A 26,553-nucleotide genomic window follows, 5' to 3' on the forward strand; every position below is an offset into this window, starting at 1 on the left:
GTACTGAAAAATTAATCGATAAGTTTTTGATAAAAAATTTTATTTTAATTTTCAATATTTCAAAATTTTGGGTTTGAAAAAAATTATAAAAAAATATAACAGGTAATAAAATTTTAAAAAATTCAAATCAAAACAGTGAAAGTTAAAATTTTTTAATTTTTTGTATAAAAGAGCGAAAAAAAAAATTCAAATTTTATTCTGTCTGTCGGACTTTTAAAATAAAAAATTTGAAAAATTATTTCTGCGGAATTAAATTCAAGCAACAATTTTAAAAAATTAAAGCATGCACTCAATATTATAAAATAAAAAAAAACATAATCTGAAAAATGAAATTTCGCATCTCTACTTAAAATTAGCACAAAAATATTTTTTATTAAAATTATTCATAGTAAGACAAAGTTATTATATGTATATTTAATAACCAGTTACTGAACAATAATAAAAATGAAAAAATATGAAACAACAGTAGTAATAACAACAATAATAATAATAATAATAATAATAATAATAATAATAAAATAATGGCATCGAAATATGCTGGTATTTTAATGTACTTACGCGTTGCACGTGCACACTTGCATGGCCGTTGGCTTGAAAAAAGCTTCCCGACAAATATACCCGGCAGTTAGGCAGGATCGTAAGTATATAGCCAAGTACATACATATAAAGTACTTGGCACGAATCAGCTGGCAGGATTACAGCGGACAAAATAAATCATGCACGCAGCGCGAAATTACTTCTCCACATTACCAATTTATGATAACAATAATAATAAAGTCAAAACACAAAAAAAAAAAAAAAAAAAAAAAAAAACAACTCAACTCAAACCAAAAAAATAACAAACAACAAACCATACATTTGTTTATTTTATTTTTTTTCACTCGAATAAAAATAGGAGGAACGACGAAATGTTGCCAAAGAACGGTTGCCATTAGTTGAGTTTTGACGTTGAGATTTAAAATTTTAAAAATATTTATTTAAAACCAATTTTATCTTACGAGTGAATTATTTTAAAAATACACACATGGCCTCTATATTGTCCGTCATTGTTTTCGTAAATTGTCTTGGCATAAACATAAATATTAATAAATTGTCACAGAACGCGAGAATGCGATCGCGTTCACTAAAGACATTTTTTAATTTTTTTAAGGCATCGTGTCTAGGATCTAGGAACATTTATGCAAACAAGCACTAATGTGTGTCTAGGAATTATTTTTAAAAAAATGCGAGTTGTTGCGTTAAAGGATCGATCTGAATTTTTATTTTAAAAAATTAATTTCTTATTAGATAATTAAGCGTTAAAAAATTTTCATTGCATTGCAAAACATAAATTTTAAATTCCCGGGCTTTGAATTCAAATAATTGCGCGCGGAATTGAGTTCTAGTATTCCAATAATTTATTGGAGATCTCAACGCAATTTTAAATATTTAGTTTAGAAATTTAATAGAGCAGTTAATTAATAAGTTTTAAAAAAAAATCTGTAATGTAAAATCGATAAAAAAAAGTCGGAATTTAATTATCGATATTTATAATTTATAACATAACGAAAATTCTTTTTTTTTTATGGTAAATTATAAATAAACGGCGATATTACAGACTGCGGATTTTGAAAGTCGATAAAAAAAAAATGAAGCAAGTGCTGCTAAATATATAACGAGCAGCAATTGTCTATTGCAATCTATATATTTTAAATAGAATATAATTTTAATAATTGAACTTAATGATCCGTGTCTAGATAAAAAATAATTATAATGACGGAAATAATAATTTAAAATAAAATGCAGTCAAGACAGTTGAGTTTGTGGTAAAAGCAGGGCCGTTGCACACGACAGATTTAAAAAATGCAGAGCAGAAAAATGAAAATTTAAAAAAATTATAAATAGATTGGAAGACTGCGATTGTGATGGTGATGGGTTTTGTTATTTATAGTAATGATAAATGGATAAATAATATTTATAAGCAGGGTTAAATAATTAAAAATCGGCTATAGATAGTTGAATAATAAAAGCCAAGTACTGAAATAACAGTCAGTAAAAAGAGCAGAAAATTCAAAAGACAATTTTTAAAATAATATTAATTTTAAAGTAATTTTTAAAGAAGAAAGTAGAATAGAGTGAGAGCAAGAGAGGAGCGCTTACAGCTTGGTCTGTCGAGCTCTTGCTGTAGGGTACCGGTATCAAACGTTCCTGGTACTCGCCACCTATCACCTTCAAGAGTAAAGGGTAATATAATGGTTACAACAGGGTGGCATGACCAAAGTGTGAAAGAGAAAAACTAAATATATTTATTTATATAAATGTCAGAGCAGAGCGGTCCTGTTACTAAACAAGCCGCGGTTAATAAAAGTCATCATAGCAGTGATGTAAGACAGAGAAATTATCTGACAATTGTCTGGAAAATTGTCAGACAATTAATGTCAATTCACCGAAAAAATTGACCGTCATTTTTTAAACTAAATGTTGCCCATTTAATTATTTTTAAAAAATTTACCATTGGTTTATGAAACATTATTTACCGTAATTTTGAATTTAAATAGAAATGGATACGACTTGCAGTTTAATTTAAAATTCTCCAAGAAATTTTATTAAAAAATCACCGAATTTTAATGTAAATTGTCAGTCAATTTCTCGTGATCTGACAGATAAAAATGATGGTCATTTCGCATACACGTTACTCTACTTTACTCTATTTTAAATATTTTTTTTTATGTGGATTTACTCTAGGGAAAATTTTCTATCATCTACTTTTAATTTTTTTTTTTTAATGGTCATCTACTTTTTTAATGGTTAATTAGTTAATTAGTTTACAGGATATATATATTTAAATATAATTTTATAATTTTCCATATTTGTATTTTACTAATATCGATATTATAATTTCGACGCATCCTCTCCTGATTTATTGTCAAGAATTGACCTGAGCTACATTTTAAAAGGGCATAGAATAATATTTAGTTAGCGTAATTACTTAAAGAAGAGTATGAAATTTACATTAAAATTAATTTATAATAATAATAATAATAAATTTGATGTCTCTATAATGCCGCGTAATTTAAATAAATAAGTAATAAATTTACAGAAACAGCAGTGATTAATTATTGTAATAAAATAGCATTATATAGACATTTTAACGTAATTAAATAGTGTAAAGAGAAGGGAGTGTCCACGTAAGAATTAAGCGAGCGAGCAGGCAAATAGTTATTGATTAATTCATGTACATAGTTACGATTATTAGTAATTGTATTTTAAAATTATCATTATTATATTGTTAGACGTCACGTATTAGCGTTAAAAAAAGGTAAAAAAAAAGTAAATAATTTCCGCAAGGATGTTAAAGGTTGAACAAGATCTGGTAGGGAAGTTGGGGCGCAAAGCGATCGATGGTAATGACGATATCGAATTAAAAAATAAATATAACTAAATTAATAAATAAATAAATAGAGTAATAGAGTAACGTAATGATAATAATAATAATAAAAAATATAAAAAAAGAGGAGGCGGCTTGTGTTATAGTCTTCAGCGAGCCGAATGCGCTTCTCGTGGATTAACTATGAGACAATAATAATATCCAGGTTACGCCGATCAATGGGTCTTCAAGGTCCAGTTAAGTCCGAGGCCGAGTATTTTTTATTTTAACTTACATTATGTTACATTTTATATAAATTCTCTATATATATAGATGTATGTATTATCGTCATTAATTGTACTTGTGGTAAAACATTTAGATTTTATTTATACATCCGTTTGTACGATTAAATGCAATGGTCGTTAGGTATTTTGAGGCTTAGCGAAACCAATAATGTTATATATATGTTTTGTAAATATAAATATATATGTTAATTTGTTTAAAAATAAAACCAGTCCGTTAATTAATTAAATAAATACTTTATTAAATGTGGGTTTTATCTGTTGCTTGTCATTTAGTCCCACGTTAGTAATACAGATTAATTAAAATATTAAATTTATGTGCTATTGGAAATTATTTATGTTTTTTTTAATAATATTGACCGTTAATACTCAACTACGTACATGAATATCGAATTTTAATTAACAAGTACAGTGGCCGATTATTTAAAGCTCAGCCTTGTCTAGTTTACTTTTTTTTAACATACATTATTATTATTTTTAAAAACTTATTTATCATTACTCGCACAACATCACAATCAACGTATTTTTTAATTAAATATATATGTAATTAATTCATTATTTAAACGACCTAACTCTTATATATTTTATAATTACAGCTAATATGTTCCTCTGTTACTTTTTTTACTTATTATATAAAAAAAAGAATGATTTTATATTTTGAGAAATTTGAATTTTAAATTTTTCCCGCCCGCGAGGTTTTTTAAATTTTATACTTTAAATATTTATTTATTTAATTAAACAAAAAAAATTAATTAGTTGGGTGAGTAATAACACGTGCGATATCAATGTTAATTAAAATAAATAATTAATAAAACAATATTAATATTAATTAAAAAATAAGTCGAAGTAGAAATTAAAAAAATTAATTTAACGTAATTTTACTAGAGTACTCTAATTAAATTTCCGAGATTCTAAGTTACGAGCCGTCTTTTAAATCCTTAAGGAATATTATCATTATTATTATTTTTTAATCCGCATAAGACGTTAACGTGAAAAAGTTCTTTGAGTCTCTCCGTTAATTAATAAAATCAGACATTAATAATAAAATAAAGGAGAGTTGTAATTTTTAAAATTGCCACAAATTTTAATAATTGTAATCTTCATATTTAATAAATAAATTAGTCTCCGTAAATTTAATTATTTTATTAATTATTGATTAGGCAAAATAATTTAAATTAATACAATATTAATAAAAAATAAAAATAAAGGAAACAAATATTTGAAATGAACAAACAAAAATTAATTGAACTATATACAGAAAAAAAAAAATGAAAAAATTATCGCTATTACAAATAGAACAAAAAAAGTTAATTATTATCTTTTTATTATACATTTAATTAGTTAATTATAAATAAGTTTGTTTTCAGTTAAATTTTTTTTTTCATTCATTTATTTATTATTATTTTTTTTTTTTTATTGTAAAATCTCATTTGCAATAGAATTTAAACTTTATTTTAACATTTATTTGTTTAGTAATAAATTTATATATTTTTCCAAGAGACGCGATATTTAGATAAATATATATGTATGTATATGTATATATATTTAAATAACCCACGTATTCACATTAAGTATTAATATTTAATTAAATTTGTTCGTTTATTTACTCTTGGACATTAACGTAACAGTGGCAGTAGTAGATATTTGGATTAATAACGGTTAGATAAAACGATTCGCATCATTTTTTTATCTTTTTTTCATACACTATACATATTTTATTATCAACTAGTTCAATTAATTTATTTTAAAATTTTATTCGTTATCTTAAAATGCCAAATAATCATTCAGCAAACAAACTGTCTCAGTTGTGTAATTTATTTATTTATTTACTCATATATATGTTAGTTAGTTCATTTAATATTATTTTTAATTTATATGAAAACCCACCCTCGTTTATTAAAAATAATTATCCCATTCTCGATTCATTAGTTTTAGTTTTATTTTTTTTTTTTATTTTTAAAATTTGCCAAACTGCCGAGTGTGCCGCCATGAACTCGAGTTGAGAAATTTAAATAAGTACATAATTTATTTACTAATTTTTAAAAAAAATACTCATGACTTTTAATCGAGAATGAGATCTGCATTGCAGATATCTGAGTTTTCTTCAAACTTTTTTTTTATTTTATTATTTAGATTTTTTTGGCACCGCATCATCGCTTTTCCACTTTTCTAGCCCTTATTATTTGTCAAAGAGTGTCTGCTTTATGACTCATAATACCTGAATACTCAAATCTTTATGTATTTTTTTTTAATCATTATTTTTATTATTGTTTTCTATAGAATTTTAATTTAAAACTGGAACGACTCCAATTTTAAAAACTCAAGGTTTTTTAATTTTTTCAGGCTTTGGAAAAACGTGATGCCGGTTTTTTACTTAAAAGTCAAAATGTTAACAGTTTTTTAATTATTTAAAAATATAATAATAAAAATAATATATAAACGTATTTTTAAATATTAAATAAATACAATTAAAAAAAAAAAAAAAAAAAAAAACAAAAAAATAAATAATAATTACATGGAAATTTTTTAATTATTTTTTTTTTTTCATAAAATTTATTAAAGAAAAAATTGTAACATGTAATTATTATTTTTTTTTTTAATTACTTATAAATAATAATTATTTTTTTTTTAAATTAAATAAGCAAAATTAATAATATTTTGCTTATTTTTAATGCATGCACCCAAATTTAAAGTACAGTGCTTATATTAATTTATTTTTTAATAATAATAATAATAATAATAATAATAATAATAATAATAATAATAATAATAATAATAGTTAATTAATTAATTAATAAAATATTACAAAAAAAAATAATAAAAATTATACAATAAATTTTTAAAAATTAATTATAATAAAAATAAAATAAAATGTTTTTTTTTTTCAACGATCATTATTGACTTTTAATAATAAAATATATATAAAAATTTATATATATTTTTAAATTATCATAAATTAATAAAAACCATCAAAATTAAATTACTCGAAATATAAAAAAAAATTGATGGTTTTTATTAATTATATTAATAATATAATTTACAATATTGAAAATTAATATGGCGTATGATCGTGGGGTAATTGAAGAGTTTAGTACCTAGTAATTAATTTAATTAAAAAAAAAAAAAATTTCTTTAATGAAATAAATTTTTATCGATTTTTTTTTTCATGAGCCTCGGCCGCGAACGCGGATCGAGCAGTTGGTCAGACGCCCTCAGAAAAAAGTTTAAAAAAAATACGAGAATGATTAAGAAGAAAAAAAAATTAATATGACGTAAAAACAAATATAAAGACATAAGACATACATTTATAAGTAATAAATATTTAAATGGTGAGTATTGTTAGACAGGCATTGTCACCTTGTTGTTGTTATTGTTTGATAAGGTCGTGGTAAAGTGATAAGTACATTTTAATTTGTTACTATATATTAAGACCTTCATTAAAGTTAATTATTTATAATTTATTTATTAATCAATAGTTAATTTTAATTGATTTTTTAAAAGACATATTTACAGTGTACTTGTTAATAGTTTTTTTGAATATATATATATATATATATTTATATTTTTCAATTTATATTAATATATAATATATACTCTGTGTAATTAGTTTGTATTTTTAAAAATAATAGTCAAGTGTAATTGTTAATAATTAATGATTTCCGGTTAACGCGACTCGTATTTGTGTTGGCGGTAACGTTTTAATTTTTTGAATTTCCCCAGATATTTTCAAGCCTTTAAATCCATTATAAAAAAAATCATTTGTTATTTAATTAATTATCTAAGATAAATATATAGAAATTAAGTGATTAATTATTTATTAGTAAAAAATGATAATTTATTATTTAGTACAGACACACCAGTATCATTCATGTGTGATAAGTCATTCATATCTCTCGACTGAAATAAATAAAAAAACACAGATAGGAACACGGATAAATTTACTTCAGAAACAAGCAGACTAACAGACATGCAGACAGGTGATTTTTTATTTATGTGTAATTTATTAAATTCACTAAAACCAGGTAATTAATATTGTGCTTTATGTTAATGATTTTTATCAAGAGGAAAAATAAAAAAATAGTAATAGATTTTTATAATTTAAAATTATCGTCTTTGTCAGCGAGCCAGTTTATGTAATTAGTCTTTATATATTTATTTTAAATTAAGTACTTTTAAAATTACATAATTTTTTTTTTAAATTCATTAGCTTTTATTGCTTTTAAATATGAGGTATAAAAATAGTTGTGATGGTCCCAAAAACATTTGAAAAGAAAAAAAAATTTTAGTTGTATAGACTGTAAAAAATTTTCAGATTAAATCCGGAGTAAATTTTGAGTAATTTTTCTTAAAAACTCCGCAACTCTGAGGATTTAAATAAAATCCTAATTCACTCCCAATTTTTTACAGTCTAGTAAAAATTAGTTTCATAAAAGCGCGGGAGTTTGAATAAAAACCAAAAATTTTTAAATGTAAAATTCCACATTTTTTAAATTCAAAGTTTCGCGCCATTATTTACTTATATTTTTATTTTTTCCATGTAGTGTAAAAAGATATAAGACCTCGAGTGTGCGATTCAGCTGAAGCGTGCGATAATGGTTGTAGGAAATGACAAGTATGATTGACGACAAGTATGACCAGGCGTTAAAATAACGAGGATACATCTAAAATAGCTCATGACACTTATTTTGATCAAGTATATATACTTATATATGTGAGTAGTATAGAGAATGTAGAGGAAATACGCTGAGAGGTATCACAACAAATGATACGTGAAGTAAAGAAATAAAAGTACCAATAAACCCAGAAAGACACTCAGACACTTAGCAGATACGTTTATTTACTGAGGGTACTCGAGGATTATTTTAGACAGAGATTTATAATGCGAGAGGTCAACAGTCGGAGACGACAGATACACACATAAACAATAATATATATATATATGTATTTATATATTAACAGAAAGAGGTTTACATAACAGTAAAGACGTAATCGTCAAGGGGTGGTGGTTAAAAGACCTGGACAAGAATCAGCAAGCGAGGAACACTGGAGACTTGATGGATCAACATGCCGTGAAAATAAAAAATAAAGATCAGAGTTAATTTATTTATTTAAAAATTTGTTGGTTGTAATTTAGAGTTTAAGTATAGAATAAAAAATATGGATAATAGGTGATTAGATGCTGGTCTCGTGGACCATTTTAGGGAGCTCTGGCGGTAGGATTGGATCACTAGAGCCAGAGGAGGGAGAATTCGGGGCGCCGGAGTCAAAGCTCCTGCTCGTCGCGTGATTCGGGCTCAGAGTTGTTGAGTGATTATTATGATGATCGAGGGTATTGTTGGGTGATACGCGATTGTTGTTATGCCGATGATGGCTGTTGTACGAGGATCCAGAGCCCGGTACATTGAGTAGAAGCGGCGAAGCAGGGCTGTTGATAGACGGCAGTCGTGAGCCACTCTTGGAGGTCCCATCGTGCTCCTGGTCGTTATTGTGATGATGCCTGACACCACCACTACTAATACCGCCAATACCGCCCTTACTGGCGTTCACAAAAAAGTTTGACGTGTCATCGTCAATGTACGTGAAGTCTGATAGCGGTCGGGGTCCAGTGTGACTGCGAGAGCTCCGCATGCTGTGTAAGCTGTGTAAACTATGGACAGAACGACGCTCCTCCAAATCTTCCAGGGTAGATCTGAATGCTCGGATTACTCGAAGCTGTAAAAATAGGGAAAGGGCTTTCTAATAAGGAGGCGAGGATGCAGAGGCCAGCGATAACACACAAGCGGCTCAATGTTTTTTTTTTAATTTCACTTTCTGTTCAAAGTGACAAAAAAAAAAATAGTTTACTTTAATAACTTTTAGGTTTGTTTTTTTAATTGAATGCAGGGAAAAATTTAATTATTAAAATACTAGCGGGTTCCTGGGTTAGCTCTCCCTTTTCATTGCGACTACTGAAGTAGCGATGGGACTTTGGGATATTTTTGGTTTAAATCTCCCGGTTTTTATCAATTAAATAAATAAATATATGTGTATGTGTTTATGTTCATGATTAAAAATAAATCTAAAGGCAGATAAAATCATTTGCAAGCTACAACAATTGTCACTGTGGCACACACGCACGATGGAACAAAATTTTACTGGAAACTTTTACCATAAAAATTAAAAAAAAATTAAAAAAAAAAAAAACTATTGTTATTATTTTAAATAAATAGACATAAAATTTTGCTCCAAGTTGTTGGGTGGGAAAATCATAAGTGCTGCCGAAATAATTATTATTAAATAGTAATTAATTATTTTTAATTATCACATGTGATATATGATATATATGTTATAAATTGCGTGCAGGAAAATAAGGAAAGATTTAAAAAATAAATATAATAATCAACCTTGTCTCCCTGACGCAGTTCTCTCTATTTATAATCAACAACTTAATTATTGTTTCCTGATTATATAAATATATATAATATATATGTACTCATATTACAGAGAATCTATTATTCCAAGTTTGCGAATAAAAGATTCCCTACAATATTATTTATTTAAATTACCATCAATAGAAACATAAATTCCGCGAGTTTAAATTTTCCGCGCACGTGAGATGTCGTGTCATGAGGTGTGTATTTTATTAATGCACACTCCCCCCTCCCCCACCCCAACACTCTTGACAACTGGACTCATTTTGTAATTATCGCGTTATCTCTCCTCTCTTATCTGACACAATACTGACTTATTTATTAGATATGTTTTATTGCATGCTAATAATTGTTATGTTTACAACATATGGAGTAAATTACGCGATGACAATTTGATGTATTGACATTTATTATTAAAAAGAAATGGTCCGCGGCAGTCCTTATGTTTGTATATTATATGGAAACCGATCAATGTCTCCGCCGCATCGACAGTCTGCATTGCGGCCCCCGGAAAAGTTCACGTTAGAGAGTATAAGATCGATAGAGTGATAGAGTCAGATAGTGAGAGACAGAGAGCAAGTCGGTTAAAATAAATAATAGCAATAATAGTATCGGAAATTTTAAAATATATAATTTAATATAAAATATATTTTTTTTTCCAATGATAAAATAATAAGTAAATGGTACTAATTAACAATGAAAATTTATATCCTTTGGCAACATCAAGGGTGGTACATCCAGCTAGAGGGTTCTTGCATGATACTGAAAAATTTTGTGTCGAAATTTTGCTCAGGTTGTGAATTAGAGCAGGGAGAGACAGACAGATTATTTATAATAGAGAGAGAAACAGATATATAGAAATATAGGATATGTAATAAATATAATAGTAATAAGTAATAACATTTTCATGTCTCGTGCTCAACAAACAATATAATAATAATAATTTAAAAAAAAAAAAAAAAAAAAAAAATGTAACCATTAATTTCTACACGAAAGCCTCAGCCAAGGAAAACTGGGGGTGTATTTATATTTTTTATTGCTCCAGGGGTTTTTCAGCGCAATGGATTTGCCTACTTTTTATGTTACAGTCAGACGCCCTTACAAGCACACAATTTAATTAGTAAATTTCATAATTATTATTTTTATTTTATTCAATTAAATAAAATTATGTAAAGATTTAGATTTTTATACTTAATTTGAAAATTAGGTTTTTGTTTTTCGTCATGTCATGTTTTAGTTTTTTTTTAAATAATTAATTGTTTAATATTAATAATAAACAAAAAAAAATAATTTGGCTTTTTAATACAAATAAATAAATATATATAATATATATGTATGTTGCATAAAAAAGACCTTGGTTAAAATATTAACAGCAAATAACACACAAGCCTGAACACATTATGCAGCAGGCTTATTTATAAATTACAATGCATTTAAATATTTATCATTTTGAAAAATTTCAAATTGAAAATTTAAAAAAAAAATATTTATGACGATTGGCACAGAGGATACGGTTGATACGCGAGTGTGTAATCTTACCTACTTATAAATAAATTTGATGTCAATTGCTGACCAAGATGAAATTACCCTAGGGTAGTTTTTATTTTTTCCTCAAAATTTTGACAATTGTCAATATTTATTACAAATATTTTAATATTATTTAGTAAAATCCCGTGTTAGTATTGAAAAAAAACGAGCTAATCTAGGGCACAAACGGCAAAACAAAAAATAAAATTTGTCACGGAAAAATGAATAAATAAACGAAAAATATATTTTAATAAATAAAAATAATAAATAATAATTAAAGACACAACGAGCAAAAAGTAAAACAAATCAACAGCCAGACACACTTTTTATTATCGAGCGTGCGCACTCATTTGTAAAATATTTATAAAAAATCTATTGGAGCGGTGATAAAAAGCTCTTTGGATATTGATGATAATTAATTATTTAGATGTTGATTATTTATAATTTTATTGAAGAGAAAATATGAGTAAGAAAGTAGAGTTTGATAGCAAAGTGATAGTTTTGAAACAGTGTGTTGTATAGTTTGTTGATATTTTATTTGTGATGTCAACTTAGATATTTTTATGTACATCAAATATTTATTTCGCTGTCGCAATAATGCTGTGGGTCATAGGCAGCAGGTCTTTGTTTAAAAAAATAGTGTAATGTGATTTATTAATATAAAAACACGCAGCACACTCATTGTCAGACAACTAGTCTACTAAAGCGCGGGCGTGGGCGGTAGATTTCGCGCATTTGCGGCGCCACTTTTATTTCCCTTTTTTATTTATAACACTGTGTCATTTAACTGTGTTATTATCACCATTTCTTTTTATCCACCGTAGGTCCCACCCCCGCAACACAGAAAAAAATTCAATATCAACACATCGTTGCAACGAATCATGTTATCATAATTATCTATGTAATTGTTTTTCTTGTTGTTTATCACAATCATTAAATAGTTTTATCACTGATGTGTAAAAAATCGAGTAATCATTGAACAATTTCGTTATTTACGACACACGACATCGAGCAAGGCCAATCGAGCACGAACATACATACCAGCTATTTTATTTTTTTTTTTTTTTATAAATTTTATATTTTCATTTCCTGGTAATTTATTGCTTTTAATTAAAATAAAATTAATTAGTTAATATTTAATATTATTAATTGATTTTTTTTTACAGTTGATTTTAATTTGAATTGATAATTATAAATAGTTGGTATGTTTGTAAATAATTCAGCCAACGCGCAATTCACGTTAATAAAAAATATTGTTAGGGGATGCGTAGTTTTAAAATTTTTTTGTTGCTGTTCTACGTGGGCTACGTACTTGTTTGTACTCCGACAGGAATAGATTGGCGGCGGCCGGTAAGACTGCCGCCTTGTTATACCTCGGTCTCCCGAATAGGTTCCGCTGGCTAATAAATCACAAATTACACCATAAGTATCCTTTTTAATTAACATTAACTCTTTATTTAATGCATCAAATACCCGCTTTACCCATTTAATCCTTTGGCGCGTCGCATTATTTTCAAAAAACTTTTTTTAAAAATAAAATAAATTATAATATAATGGCTAATAAATTTATTTTAAATTTTCATTGAGTAAAAACTTTTGATTCCTCTTTAAAAAATAATTATTAGTTAAATCCAGAGGTAATTAAAATATTTTACTCAAAATTAAAATTAATTTTTTTTAAATAAAATTAAATTCCTGTCCAAGACGGTTTGCACCGTGGACTCAAAATTATTTATCCTGTTTTATTATTATTTTTTTTTTTTTTTTTTTTTTTATTAATTACTTATAATTTTTTTATTTTTTTGCGTCATTATAATAATAATATAATATAGTAATTATAGTAATAGCGAAAAAAATAACGATAGCACACACACACACGCGTGTACGTATGCACTCACGTAATGTAAATATATTTTTTTATTTTGCAAAAAAATTTTATATCCAATTTTAAAAATTGTGTTTGCATACGTACTTATTAAAATGTGAATAAAATATCACAATTTTTTTTTTTGAACAGTAATTATATCACAGCAACACCAAACTTTGCGTTAACGGATACGCGATAATTATATACATATATATGTACATAAAGATGATAATTTTTTCGAAATGAAAAAAATTTTTTTTGTACTTTAAATAATTAAAAATTTTTTGTTTTTTGTCAATTAGTTTATTAAAATTACGAATAATAATTTATAGCAAACATATATATGTATATATTTATCGGTTATTTCACGGCGAAGCACAACTTGGCAGCCAAGTGATATTTTTTATTGGCAAAGGAAATAATTAATGAACGAAAAAAAAATTTTTTTTTTGACAAAAAAATAATAAAAAAAAAAAGTTAATTATAAATTTTCCCTCCGGGTATTAAGTTTTGTGTTTTAAATTTTAAACTACTAATGGAAACTACTGAAAAGTAGTTAATTATTTAAAAAATAATTACTCAGTTAAATTATCAATAATAAATCATAGATTATAAATTTTAAATTCGTTTCCCGAAGAGAAATTCATTAACGTGTTAGCTATAGAATGCGAGTGATAATTTTTTTTTTTTTTTTTTTTTTTAATACCGGCTATAGCCAACACGTCATGTGGTGACACAAAAAAACCAGACGTAAAAAAATAAAAAAATAAATTTAAGTAAAATTTAAAAAATGGCAAACTTAAATGAATAGGCATATACATAAAATTAATAAATTAAAACAATAAAAAAAAAAAAAAAGAAAATTAATTAAAATAAATAAATAATAATGATTAATTATTATTATTAAAAAAAAAATATATTATTTAAGACGGTAAAACAATGCGGAGAGTGGTTTTGAGGAACTAACCATATAGTAATCCTGAGAGGGGGATCTGCCTGTCACAGATACATTTTGCACCAGACTTCTATTGCTCGTCTGAAAGTAGGTTACACATTCAGTTTTTACATGAGAGTAGATAAAGACTAAAGATTTTTTTTTATTGTTTTAAGTTGACTCAATTGTTGTGTCGATCCCTTATTAAACGATCGTACAGAAATTTTTTATAAAACCATCAAATTATTTATTTTTTTTGTTTTCTTTATTTATTACTTATTTATGTTACTGTAAAAAATTGTCAGTAAATTCGGAGTGATTGCCGACTTATTAAATTCAAATTCAAATTCAAATTTACTATCTTGGAATTTTAAAAAATCACCACATACAGAGTAAAGAAGTTTGTTTTTCCAGTGATCTCGATTTGATTTAATCCCACATTCGATTCAAAATTTAAATATTTAAATAAACTCCCCTACGGAGTTAATTTTACTCCGGGAATTAAATAAATAAACAGTCACCCGGATTTAATTCACGATCACTCCGATAATTTTTTACAGTACATATTATACATCATATATTTGTGTATAATGTATAAATATGTATAAATGTGATATTAAACAATAGCCAAGTTTGTATAAGTTGGCAAGTATCGAGTATTAGTTTATAAATTGAGTGAAGAAAGAGAAGAGCCTGTGAAGTAAGTTTATGATAATGTTAATGTTGATATGTATATATATACATATATATATATATTTTAAGAGAGTAAGACAGTTAAAGAGTATATTTATATATAGATATAAAATAAATGATCTAAGAGAATATAAAATGTGAGTAGTTGAACATCGGCGGGTTTTAAATGACATTATACTTGATAAATATTTATGTAACAATGGGGTTTAATATATAATATGTTCAACCGTTGGCATTGTTGTTGTTCCCTATTATTTTCTTTGATATAATACCTATATTGTTATATATTAAATACATCAAGCTATTACTATATATGTGTGCTCGAGTCTTGCTCGTACAACTTGGTCATCGGATAAAAAGTTATACTACATACTCTCATATATGTATGTATACATATATACATATATATATATATATATATATATATATATATATATATATATATTATTGATAATGATAATATTATGTATATGTACATGTACATACTCACGTAGCCAAGTAATGGTAATAAACTTTAAGCAATACTGTTGAGTTTAGTTTACTCTTGAACTTACTCCAAGAACAACACACTATTTTATAGTGATTTTAATTTGTATATATATATATATATATATACTATATATTAATATACGTCTTGAAGAGTTTGTTCGCAGTCAATTTTACTCAACTGGACTACTGCTCGCGGATTTATTTATATATCTTATATTTATATTCATAGCCGTACTGTTGTGATGACGGTAATATTACTTGTATGTTTAATTAATAAATATATATGTGAAATTTTGTTTTTTTGTTATTGTAACAGTTATTTTTGTTCAAGTCAACATGTGATATTTTTTTTTAAATATTTTCGACAATTTTAAATTTTATTTTGTTTTAATAGAAAAAAATTTTATTGTTTGAAAAAGTCATGATTAAAATTTTTTAATTAATCATTTTTTATTTAGTTAATTATATTTAGATATGATTTTTTTTTGGTAATAATAAAGTTAAAAATAGTTTTGTTTGCTCATTGCACAATAGAGTAAAAATCACATACTCGGTTTAATTATCGGGTAATTGAGAAAAAAGTGTGATGGCGCGAACACACGTGTACTGTGTGTATAACAAGAGAAAAGAAGAGACAGAGAAAGAAAGAAGAGAGATGGGTTTTAAATATTTGAATTTAAAAAAAAAAAAGAAATAGAAATACAGAAAAAAAAAAAAAATTGGAAAATACAAAGTAAGAGAAAGAATGAGAGCGAAATTACAGATGAAGTCAAGGTCAATTTTTAATTTTTGTTCAAAACTAAAATTAACACAGAATTATTTGCGCAGTAATTAATAACAGAGGTAAATTTTTTTTAATTTGAATTTTTTTATTTTGTAACAACGATATAGTGGCGGACTGCTTAGACCATTTCTAGTTTAAAAAAAAAAAACATGAGTGAACCTGGCTGATATTTATCTGATATGAAAAAAACTAATTTAATGACGAGTGTAAATTAAAAAAAAAATAATTAAAATCCATAAAATAATAATCGATAAAAATCTCGTCAATAAAAGATAGATGTCATAAAAATAGACATTAATAGAAACGAGGGAACGCGGGTTTTTATAATTTATTTATTTTTTTTTTTATTTAATACTGCAATTACTTTACTTTTAATTTATTTTTTTATGTACACAATTTCTTTTAAAATATTTAAGATCTACTGTTTAAATAAACTACGAGGGACCAGGCTCAAGCACTAAACCGTCAGCTACCCGCTACGAAATATATTTACACGGGAAAATTAAAAAAAACTTATAAAAAAAAAGAAAAACTAATAATAATGAATAAATACGTTAAAAATAAACTTGTTGTCATTAGCATAAATATATTAAATATATATACCAAGTATATATTTAAATATTTAATGCAAAAATAATAAAAATTATGGGAAGAAAATACTTATTTTTTCATTTTTATTACATGATTCTTCATCGTATCGCAAAGGATCATGGAGGTATTATGGGAAGTAATGAGGATAAATTTAAATATTCCATATGAATAGGGCTTAAGGTATATAATAGTAAACTTGTATATATGTATACTAATATATACATATGACAATAGTGATATATAATGGAATTGGTTATTGGAAACAAAGTAATCACGCGGAATTATTCAAGAACCCGAACTCGCCGCGGGGTCATCTCCCTTCTGTTTGCGAAGTTGTTTCACGTAAAAATAATAAAACAAAAAAAAACGATACATGGGAAATTGGGATATCATAAAGGACTTTTTTTTTATTTTTGTTTTTGTTTTTAAACTTTTGTTTGCGAGTTTTTTTTAGTTTGAATATCGATTTTTTTATTTATTGGATCTAATCAACGTGGGTACGTGCCACTGACCTAGACAACGTAGCATACAAACACGAGTCGAACGATTTCCTATTTATATATTTAACTCGCCTAATAGATAACTGTCGTTATTAAATGACGAATGAGCTTGCTTGCGTATGCGCGAATCGTAATTAATTTTACTCCAGTTTAAATTTTAAATTATTTTTCATTCCTTTTTTTTTAAATTGTTTGCGTGTGTCTGCAGGTGTGGTTATGTAAGACTGGATTTTTTGTTACGATTATACGCAAACGCATGTTTAAATAAATTTTTCACCAATACCATTAATTATAAATTATAATAATTTAAATTTGTCGGCTAATTAAAAATGGCGGCAATTTTTATTATTTGAATTTTTTTTAAATAAATTACTAGATTTATTTAAATAATTAAGTAGTGGTGAAAACATTATTGTGCGCAAGTTTAAAAAACTGAAATGACATAAAAAAATATATTTATAAAAAAAAAAAAAATGATATAAATTAACAGTAAAAATAAAAAGGGAGAGTAAGTGATAATACGTGTTGGATATTTTTGATTAAATAATTACTTTTTTTTAAAATTCTAATTCGACAATTGTCGAACGCGTACTCCTAAATTACCTAGAAAATAAATGGAGCGGAGCGTCAATTTATTCAGCCCCAGGATTTTATTTGTTTATTATTCTCTTTGGTCCCTTCGATAAATAATTGGTTTGTTTAAAATTTAAAATTATAAATTTAATAGATTTTGGTGTAAGTACCTTTATGTGAGAGGAACTGATAATGTTGACTTTGAGTGGTGATTATGAGTGACATGAGGATAGTTACCTGAGTCTGTAGCCGTGTTAGACCACGGATCCATAGAATTTGTCCTGCGCGCGGCTTTTTATCCGAGTCTGGGTCGAATTTCTCGTCTCCTAGATTGATAGCACCGATATCATCCGGCTGGCCGCGGCCCCATCTGTTTTTAAAAAACATTAAACCAGTTCTTCATAACTCGATCCGTTTTTTTAATTATTTTTTTTTTTAATGGACAAACTTTTTTTCATGTTTGGTAATTTTGAATTTATTTTAATGGTAAAAACTTTAAAGACGTTTCGTATTAAGAACAAGTCGGATCCGTTGATAGAATTTATTTTTTTTTATGTCCGTACGCCCTTCGCTCCCCTCACTTTAGCACGTGTAGTGTTTAGTACTTTTTTACTGAGTTATTTTTAGCAAAATAGCAATTAAAAGTAATTTAATTTTTTTTTTAAGTTTAAATTTAAAGAGTTTAGTGTACAGTAAGATAATAAAATATTACTAGTAAAGATATAAAAAATATAAAGTAAGCGAAAGTTGAGACGAGAAAATATAAACGATAGAGTTTAAAGAATAAAGATTAAGAAAATACATAAATAAAAATAAATAATTAAAATAATATATATAAATGTGTCATTGATTTCATATTTATTTAAATATTCTTCTATTAAAAAGTAATTAATAATTTTAATACTGAATAATTAATCAAAAAATTACCCGAATTAAAATATAAAATTCATAATAATTAAATTTAATTAAGTTGTTAATTATAATTTCGATTAAAACATTAATAAATGAAATTATTGTAATAAAATTTGAAATAACTTTGACACATTTAAATATATATATTATTTATATTTATATATAAAGACAGACAAAAGCGATAGACCAAATAAGTGTAAATAAATAAAATGTACGTAGACAGATTATATAATAAAAAATATATGTTAGTAAGATAAATAAACAACGATAAGGTAACAAAAAGTGTATCGTACAGCTTCGAAGACAAATGTTATCATATTAATTATTGATTATCATTATTACTTATATTACATATTTAAATGTTTGCGAGAGTGAATGAATGAGAGGATTGAAGGGTTTACATAAATTTGAAAAAAAAAAAGATATATATTTATGAATAATTAAATAAATGTTAGTAAAGCAATTGATGATACATGAAATTAATGATAATCATGAGGGTAAATGGTCGTTTACGTCGCCGAGTGAATGATTAAGTATACCATAGTGTCAATAATGTGTATTATTATTACTATTATTATTATTGTGGTATATCGCATTACTAATTCCAAAAGGACATAAATTTTTACGGTCTTTTGGCTTTAAGAAGATCCTTAAAACCAAACGGACGTATTTTTTTCCGTTGCCAATCGTTTTGTACGCAGAAAAAAAGGAAAAAATTTTTCCTCACTATGATTTTGAAGTTAGTAGACAATTAACAATTTTTTGATTTTTTTTTCAATCAATCAATTACAAAAAAAAAAAAAAAATAAAAATATACACTTGTAGAAAATTAAAAAAGCTATAAGTGCAATTTTTTTAAATATTTTTTTTTTATAATTTATCGGTTTGAATAAATTCAAAAAATTATTAGACGTCAGCTAACTTCAGTATCATTTCCTCGCTCCAAGAAAATTTTTCCATGGCCTGATGAATTTTTTGCATTATGAATTGAAGACGAAAATTTTCATAAAAAAATACTTATTTTTCTGTAGGTTTTTTTTAAGCGAAAAATTAAAAAAAAAAGAAAATGTGAAAACTAAAGGGCGTTTAATTTAAAATATAGCTTTCAATTTTTTTTCATTTTTAGGTTTGAAATAAATTCCCGAAACGATGGTAATAAAAAAAATTTAGTCTGTTTGGCTTTAGGATTCTCTGAGGTCAAAAGGGCATAAAAATATGAGTCCATTTGGAATTAGAAACGCGATATAATATTAATATTTAATATAGACAGTAGTAATTGTGTTAGTTACCGATATATTTATATATATCAGAGTATACATGCGTATACGGAAGTACTCTTAAATAATAAATTAAAGCCTTGATATTATATTAATATTGAATGATATATTTATCAAGTACTCTCGAGTTAACGAGACTAATCACACTTGCATTAAATATTTTATTTATTTTCACACCTCATAAATTACACACGATTTATTGTCACTTTACTCGCTACCGATAACGACTCGCGGAAATGCATTTTTTATTATTATTATTATTATTTTTAAATGCTTAGTCGGATATTGGCTCTTGGAATAAGCATTGGATGGCTTTCCAAGATTTAAGTAGCACAACTTTGTAATAAATCTATCGGTCATTACTTTTTTATTATTGTTATTCACATTAGAGAGCGCATTAGCGCAGTAATATATTAGAATTAATTATTAATTGTAAGTTTTTTCAATGGAGAAGGATTTAATAATGTATTAATTAATGACAATAATTAGAAATAATTTTATTAATGATTTTACGGCCTTATTATTATTTATTTAATTCTTCTCCTCATACTTTTTTTTTTTTAGGATATAATTGAGAAAGAAAATAAATAAGGAGGAGGAGGGAGATTTAAAATAAAAGATAATAAATAATAATAATAGTGTAACAATAAATGATGATGGAAAAAAAATTAGATTTTTATGAATAAAAATAGAGGACGCGCAGGACAGAGAATGGAAGTATAAGTAGACTTTCACCGAATCAATAAGTGAGATTCGGCGAATTGTGGATTTATCCAACACCGTGCGCGAGAGTATGGACAATTATTTAATATATATTAGATTATCACTCGACAACCACAACGACCGTATTAATTTATATATATTTTAACCCACGATTCCAACGACCGTTGTCGTGGATTTTTTTTTTTTTAATATGAATAAAAAACCATAGGCTGACATTGTCAGTAGATTATATATTTTATATACAAACAAGTACGTAGTTGACATCTGTAATTATTTTTACTTTTTTTTATTTTAACGGCTGTTTTCATGCAACATTCAGTGTTAAAAATTTACAGGCATAAAGGATAGGACAGTTGGTTATTTATAAATAATTTTGATAAAATTTTTAATGTATAATGATTAATTATAATATCAATAAATATATTTATTTAAAAATTTCATCAACGTTTTTTATGATCCTGAATTTAGTAGTCAAAAATTTTCGGATTTTTTTTCAACAATTAAAAAAAAAAAAATGCACATGTAGAAAATTAAAAAAACTATATGTGCAATTTTTAAAAAATATTTTTTTTTTGTAATTTATTGCTTTTAAAAAAATACAAAAATTATTAAACGTCAGCTAATTTCAGTATCATCTTTTTTTTTTATTATTAATTTTATAAAAATATATTTATGCTACAATTTCGTTTTTCCATTAATGCTAATTAGTAATTATTATAATTAATTATATTATTTGAAATAGATAAAAGCGAAAAAGTAGCACAAGAGTTAATGTGAAGAGAAAAAAGAGTGGCAGAGAAATATAAAGAGTAAAAAAAATAAAATAGATAAATAAATAAAAAAAAAGGCAGCTCTTAAGTATTATAACTAAACCCGTTTGAGTGTTATATTATTCGATTAGCGTGTTTGAGATAATTCTAGCATGCATAGGCTACTACCACGTACTAAAGGGGGAATACGAAAGCTACGAGTGGCTAATTATCGTGGCTGGACATTACGAACAAGTTATTCAATAATTAAATAAAAGAAATAAAGAAAAAAAGTTAATCAATATAAATATATATGTCCGACTATTCCTACATACTATAGAATATACATCTAGAGTATACGTAAATATTAGGCATGTGCGAACCGTGGACATTCTGATCAGCAAAATAAATTTTTCGTAAATTCGTGTCTGAGTTCTATTTACCTCCGACAAAAACTTGAATTATTAAAAAAAATATTACAATTTTACGTTAAAAAAAAAAAATCTAATGTCCGCACATCCCTAATAAATATAATTTATCAAAAAAATCTATTTTACTTTACTTTACTTAATAAATAAATGTATTTATTAATTGTTAAATAATTATCTTTGTAATTATGTACACAGCGACGTATACGATTATTCATTGGAAATTATATGAACGTCAGTGCACCGTTAAATTAACATAAATCAACGTATAAATCACTGAGTCGTTCATCCAAGTTCCTCTAGAATAATCAATTTATTTTTTCATATAAAAAATACATATGCCGAAATTTATTACTATTGTTATTATTATTTAAAGGGATTTCGAATAAATAAACTCATGATTAAAAGTCATTTCAAGTATTTACCGCGATTATTTAAAATCTTTCATTGTAATTATTATTATCATTGTTATTGTTGTTGTTATTATTTTATTTAAAAAAATATTTTTATTGAGAGACAACTAATTCGTAATATGGAATAATAAAAATGACTTACGAGAGTATCTTAGGAATCTTTCTTGTAGGAACTGTTGTAACTACTTGGCCCCACACTAACGTACCAACTCCGAAGAATATGCACCACAACCATTGTTCTAGAGTTAGAGCTTTTGTGCTGAATGCCATCTTTCCATACTGAATGATAATAACCTAAAGTAAAAATAAAAAGAAACATATTTATTAATTGTCGGCTATGGGAATTAGATTTAAATGTTCTTGGTATTTTTTAAAGTTATAGACATTGAGACTTCTGATTAACTTACAATAGACTGAGATAAAAAATGACAGAAGAATTATTTATTAATTTAAAACTTTAGTGTATAGAAAATTTATAAAAAATAATTGGGTATATTTTAGTAGTGAACTTACTTGGGATAACATTGTCCCGATCCAAATTGAGTAGAAGATGGGGTTGGTGAATATTCCCTGGAAGACATTACGCTGACCGTGAATTTTTCTCGCGTTGAATTCGTTGAAGAGGGTCATCATGACAAATGTGTTGAATATTATTGTAAAGTGTTGAGTTGTTGAAACGCCTTTGTCAGCAGCACCTAGACCAGTGGGTATATCTAGCATCCGGTCACCTGGTGGAATGTAAAAGTTTATAAATAAAATAATAAATAAATATTTAATTGAATAATTTACCGGCAAAGAGAAGCGTAAAAATAACAGTCAGTTGATAAATAGCTTGGCCCAGAATATTTTTCATCATTGTCCTGGAAATAAGTGGCTTCGTACGCCCGTAAGGTTTACGAAGCAAAAGATCCGGTGTAGGTAATTCGGTAGCCAGTGCAAGTGACGCGAGTGTGTCCATAATTAAATTAACCCACAACATTTGGACCGCTCTGAGAGGTGAATCTTGCACAGCACAAGCACCAATGAATGCAACAATAACAGCGACAATGTTTACTGTCAATTGAAATTGCAAAAATTTAGCTATACTGTCGTATACATTTCTGCCCCACATCACGGCCTTAACAATTGACGAGAAGTTGTCGTCTGTTAATATAATATCGGAAGCTTCTTTAGCAACATCTGTACCAGCTATACCCATCGCGAAACCAACGTCGGCTTTTTTTAACGCCGGGCCATCATTAGTACCGTCTCCCGTGACAGCGACAACCTCGCGTGAGGCTGAACAAGTACTATCGATAATACCTTTTACCAAAGTATACTTATCGGTGGGTGATGAACGTGCCAGTACCCTTAATTTTGGCCAAACTTTATCCAGTAAGTGCTGTTGAACTTCACCATTACTGTCTCTTATTCGCCTGTTGAACTCTTTACCCTCAAGTATAAGAAAATCTTCATTTGGTTTAAATATACCACATTTCAATGCTATTGATCTTGCGGTATTTATATTGTCACCCGTGACCATACGTACTGTTATACCAGCTTTTTGACATTTTCTTATTGCCTCTGGTACTTCTGGTCTTACGGGATCCTCAATACCAACGATACACAGACACGTCAAATTATTAACAATATTTTCTTCGTCTTCCCAATTGGGCTCACCCTCACTGTGTACTTGATTTATTTCAGCTTTTCCGGGTACAAAATCACGGTATGCTATTGAAATAGTACGCAATCCGTCACACGCCATTGGCTCAATAACATTTTTAACCAGACGATCTTGCATTTCACGGGTGAATTTTTCCAAATGTCCGTCGCGACCGTAAATAAAGGCACATCTACAACAAAACATATATACATAACAACAGCTACTACTTATAACTTATTACATAAAAATAATCTAAATAAATTACTTCTTCATGATGATCTCGGAAGCACCCTTGGTAAAAAGCCTGTAACCGCCGCCGGGTCTTGGAACAACAGTAGACATACTTTTTCTAACACTGTTAAATGTGTATACACGCGTAAATGTTTCCTCTGGTTGATCATCCCGTACCGTTTGATAATTCTGGCCCATTGCCAGTACAAATCCAAGTAAGGCACATTCGGTTTTGTTGCCGACCTGCATCGGTAGCTCGGTGGGATCTTGTGAGGGCATTATTCTGGACGTGTAAGCCGAGTTAATAGAAATTGCATGTATAATTAAATTTCCAACGTGACTCGGTAGATCAGAAAACGGCGGTATTGTTTTGCTGAGCTTCTCGCATATGTACGACTGGACAACAGTCATACGATTTGTCGTAAGAGTACCCGTTTTGTCGGAGCAAATCGCTGTTGCATTACCCATCGTCTCACAAGCGTCCAGATGCCGTACCAAGTTGTTGTCTTTCATCATTTTCTGTCACCAAATAATCCGACATTAGACATTTTAATTAACAATCAACGTCTGGTGGAGCTTTGAGTTTGCTCATTACTTATCTACCAGCTTTCATTGCTCTCTGTCTACTGAATAAATAATTTATTTACTGAAACGCTTTTCTTGTAGCGAAAGTTTACTTTTAAATATTTATAGAAAACTCAAAGCTTGGCCACTGATGAGACATTAATTTGAAATAAAATAATTTATCCTATCGCATGCAGTTTTTAATTGACAAGTTATAAAATAATAATAATAATAATAATAATAATAATAATAACCTTGACTGAGTAGGCAAGAGACAACGTAACGGCGAGTGGAAGACCTTCCGGTACAGCAACCACAAGCACGGTAACACCAATAATCAAGTGTCGTATAAAATTATTTATGTATTCACTTCTCCATTCGGATTTTTGAATGTAAAATTTCTTAACGGAAAATTGTACAATTAAAATAATGACTGTCAGTACTGCAATTGTTGATCCGGCATAGCCAATTTGGATTGCAAGTTTTGTTAATTTGGCTTGTAGTACACTTTTTTCTTTTTTTCCATCAGCATGTCCACCGCCACCTGAAGGGGCCGCGTGATTTTCTCCGTCGTGTTGTTTGACACTTCCGCCGCTTCCTGGATGACTATTGCCCGTGATCTCTCCGGCTTCATCTCCTATTTTTTTATATTTTATATTTTAAATTTAAAGAAAAAAATAACAAAACGTTAGTTCAGACTTTTGTCTCTTGGAAAATAATTATAAAAATAGAGAATTTTAAATAAGAAGTAAAGGGCTGACTTTTTTGTTATTTCAAAGTTTCACGGTTTGCTTTAGTTGTAGGCCGCGTGTCATTCACATTTTTCTGTAAAGCAGCTGGTTGTTCTTATAATTGTCAAGTAGGATAATTTGACTATACACTACTCTTGAACTAGAGGTAAATAAAAAATAATAATAACAGGAATAGTTGCAACAAATAAAAATGAAAACCTTGAAACTTTGAATTCTTTCGACGTCATTAGTATTCGTTAGTTTTAAAACGAGTTTAAAAATAAATAACACGGGTTCAGGGCTCGATACGTAATTCAAAATAAATTATTAGTTAAAGTAGCTCTTAGTTTGACAATAAAAACTTTTAAAAACGTAACTAAATAATATTTTAAATACGATATTATTATTTTTAAAAATAAGGAACGGACGAAAAAACGAACAGTGTTAGGTATAAACATATTTAAGTGGTAACTATATATATTTATATATTTATGAACTGCATTATCTATGTAGCAAACAGGAAGTCAATCATAAAATGCAGAGGGAGGAGAAAATATCTCGAACATTTAGATTGAAATTGTTTTTTTTTTTTTTTTTTTTTTTTTTTTTTTTTTTTTAAATGAATATTTTGTTGTGCAAGAAAAAAATCACCACAAATGGTACATACACCCAGTGATATTTGTACATATTGATGTAAGAGGTTTATCTAATTTATGAACAAAAGAAAATATAAACCAACATACATATAAATGATGTAACAAACAAAATGATTTGTTTCGTACGTAATATTGGGGGTGTGAATGAGTCCAATGTGGCATGTAGAGTTTTGTTTTAGAAATTTCTTTTTTTTTAAATAAATAATTT

The 26,553-nt window shown here is 26.9% G+C and overlaps 1 protein-coding gene across 18 annotated transcripts in view; it reads right to left on the reverse strand.

Annotated features, from left to right (window-relative positions):
• Positions 1-26,553, reverse strand: part of LOC103568828 (plasma membrane calcium-transporting ATPase 2) — a 70,357-nt gene that overhangs the window by 5,483 nt on the left and 38,321 nt on the right. For 14 of the 18 annotated variants that reach the window (XM_014441260.2, XM_053737520.1, XM_014441258.2 and 11 more), the window contains 7 exons: positions 25,213-25,595; positions 24,429-24,913; positions 23,308-24,353; positions 23,032-23,246; positions 22,661-22,812; positions 18,254-18,386; positions 8,738-9,360 (listed from right to left, as the gene is read on the reverse strand). In XM_014441260.2, coding sequence (XP_014296746.1) covers positions 8,821-9,360; positions 18,254-18,386; positions 22,661-22,812; positions 23,032-23,246; positions 23,308-24,353; positions 24,429-24,913; positions 25,213-25,595 — 2,954 coding nt within the window. In that variant the 3' untranslated portion in view covers positions 8,738-8,820. Of the gene's footprint in view, positions 1-8,737; positions 9,361-12,897; positions 12,986-14,419; positions 14,489-18,253; positions 18,387-22,660; positions 22,813-23,031; positions 23,247-23,307; positions 24,354-24,428; positions 24,914-25,212; positions 25,596-26,553 lie in introns of those variants that run through there. The other 4 variants (XR_001345150.2, XM_053737523.1, XM_014441266.2 and 1 more) reach the window with 4 other exon arrangements.

This window comes from Microplitis demolitor, chromosome 3, assembly GCF_026212275.2.
Source record: "Microplitis demolitor isolate Queensland-Clemson2020A chromosome 3, iyMicDemo2.1a, whole genome shotgun sequence".
In the NCBI taxonomy this organism is placed as follows: Eukaryota; Metazoa; Arthropoda; class Insecta; order Hymenoptera; family Braconidae; genus Microplitis; species Microplitis demolitor.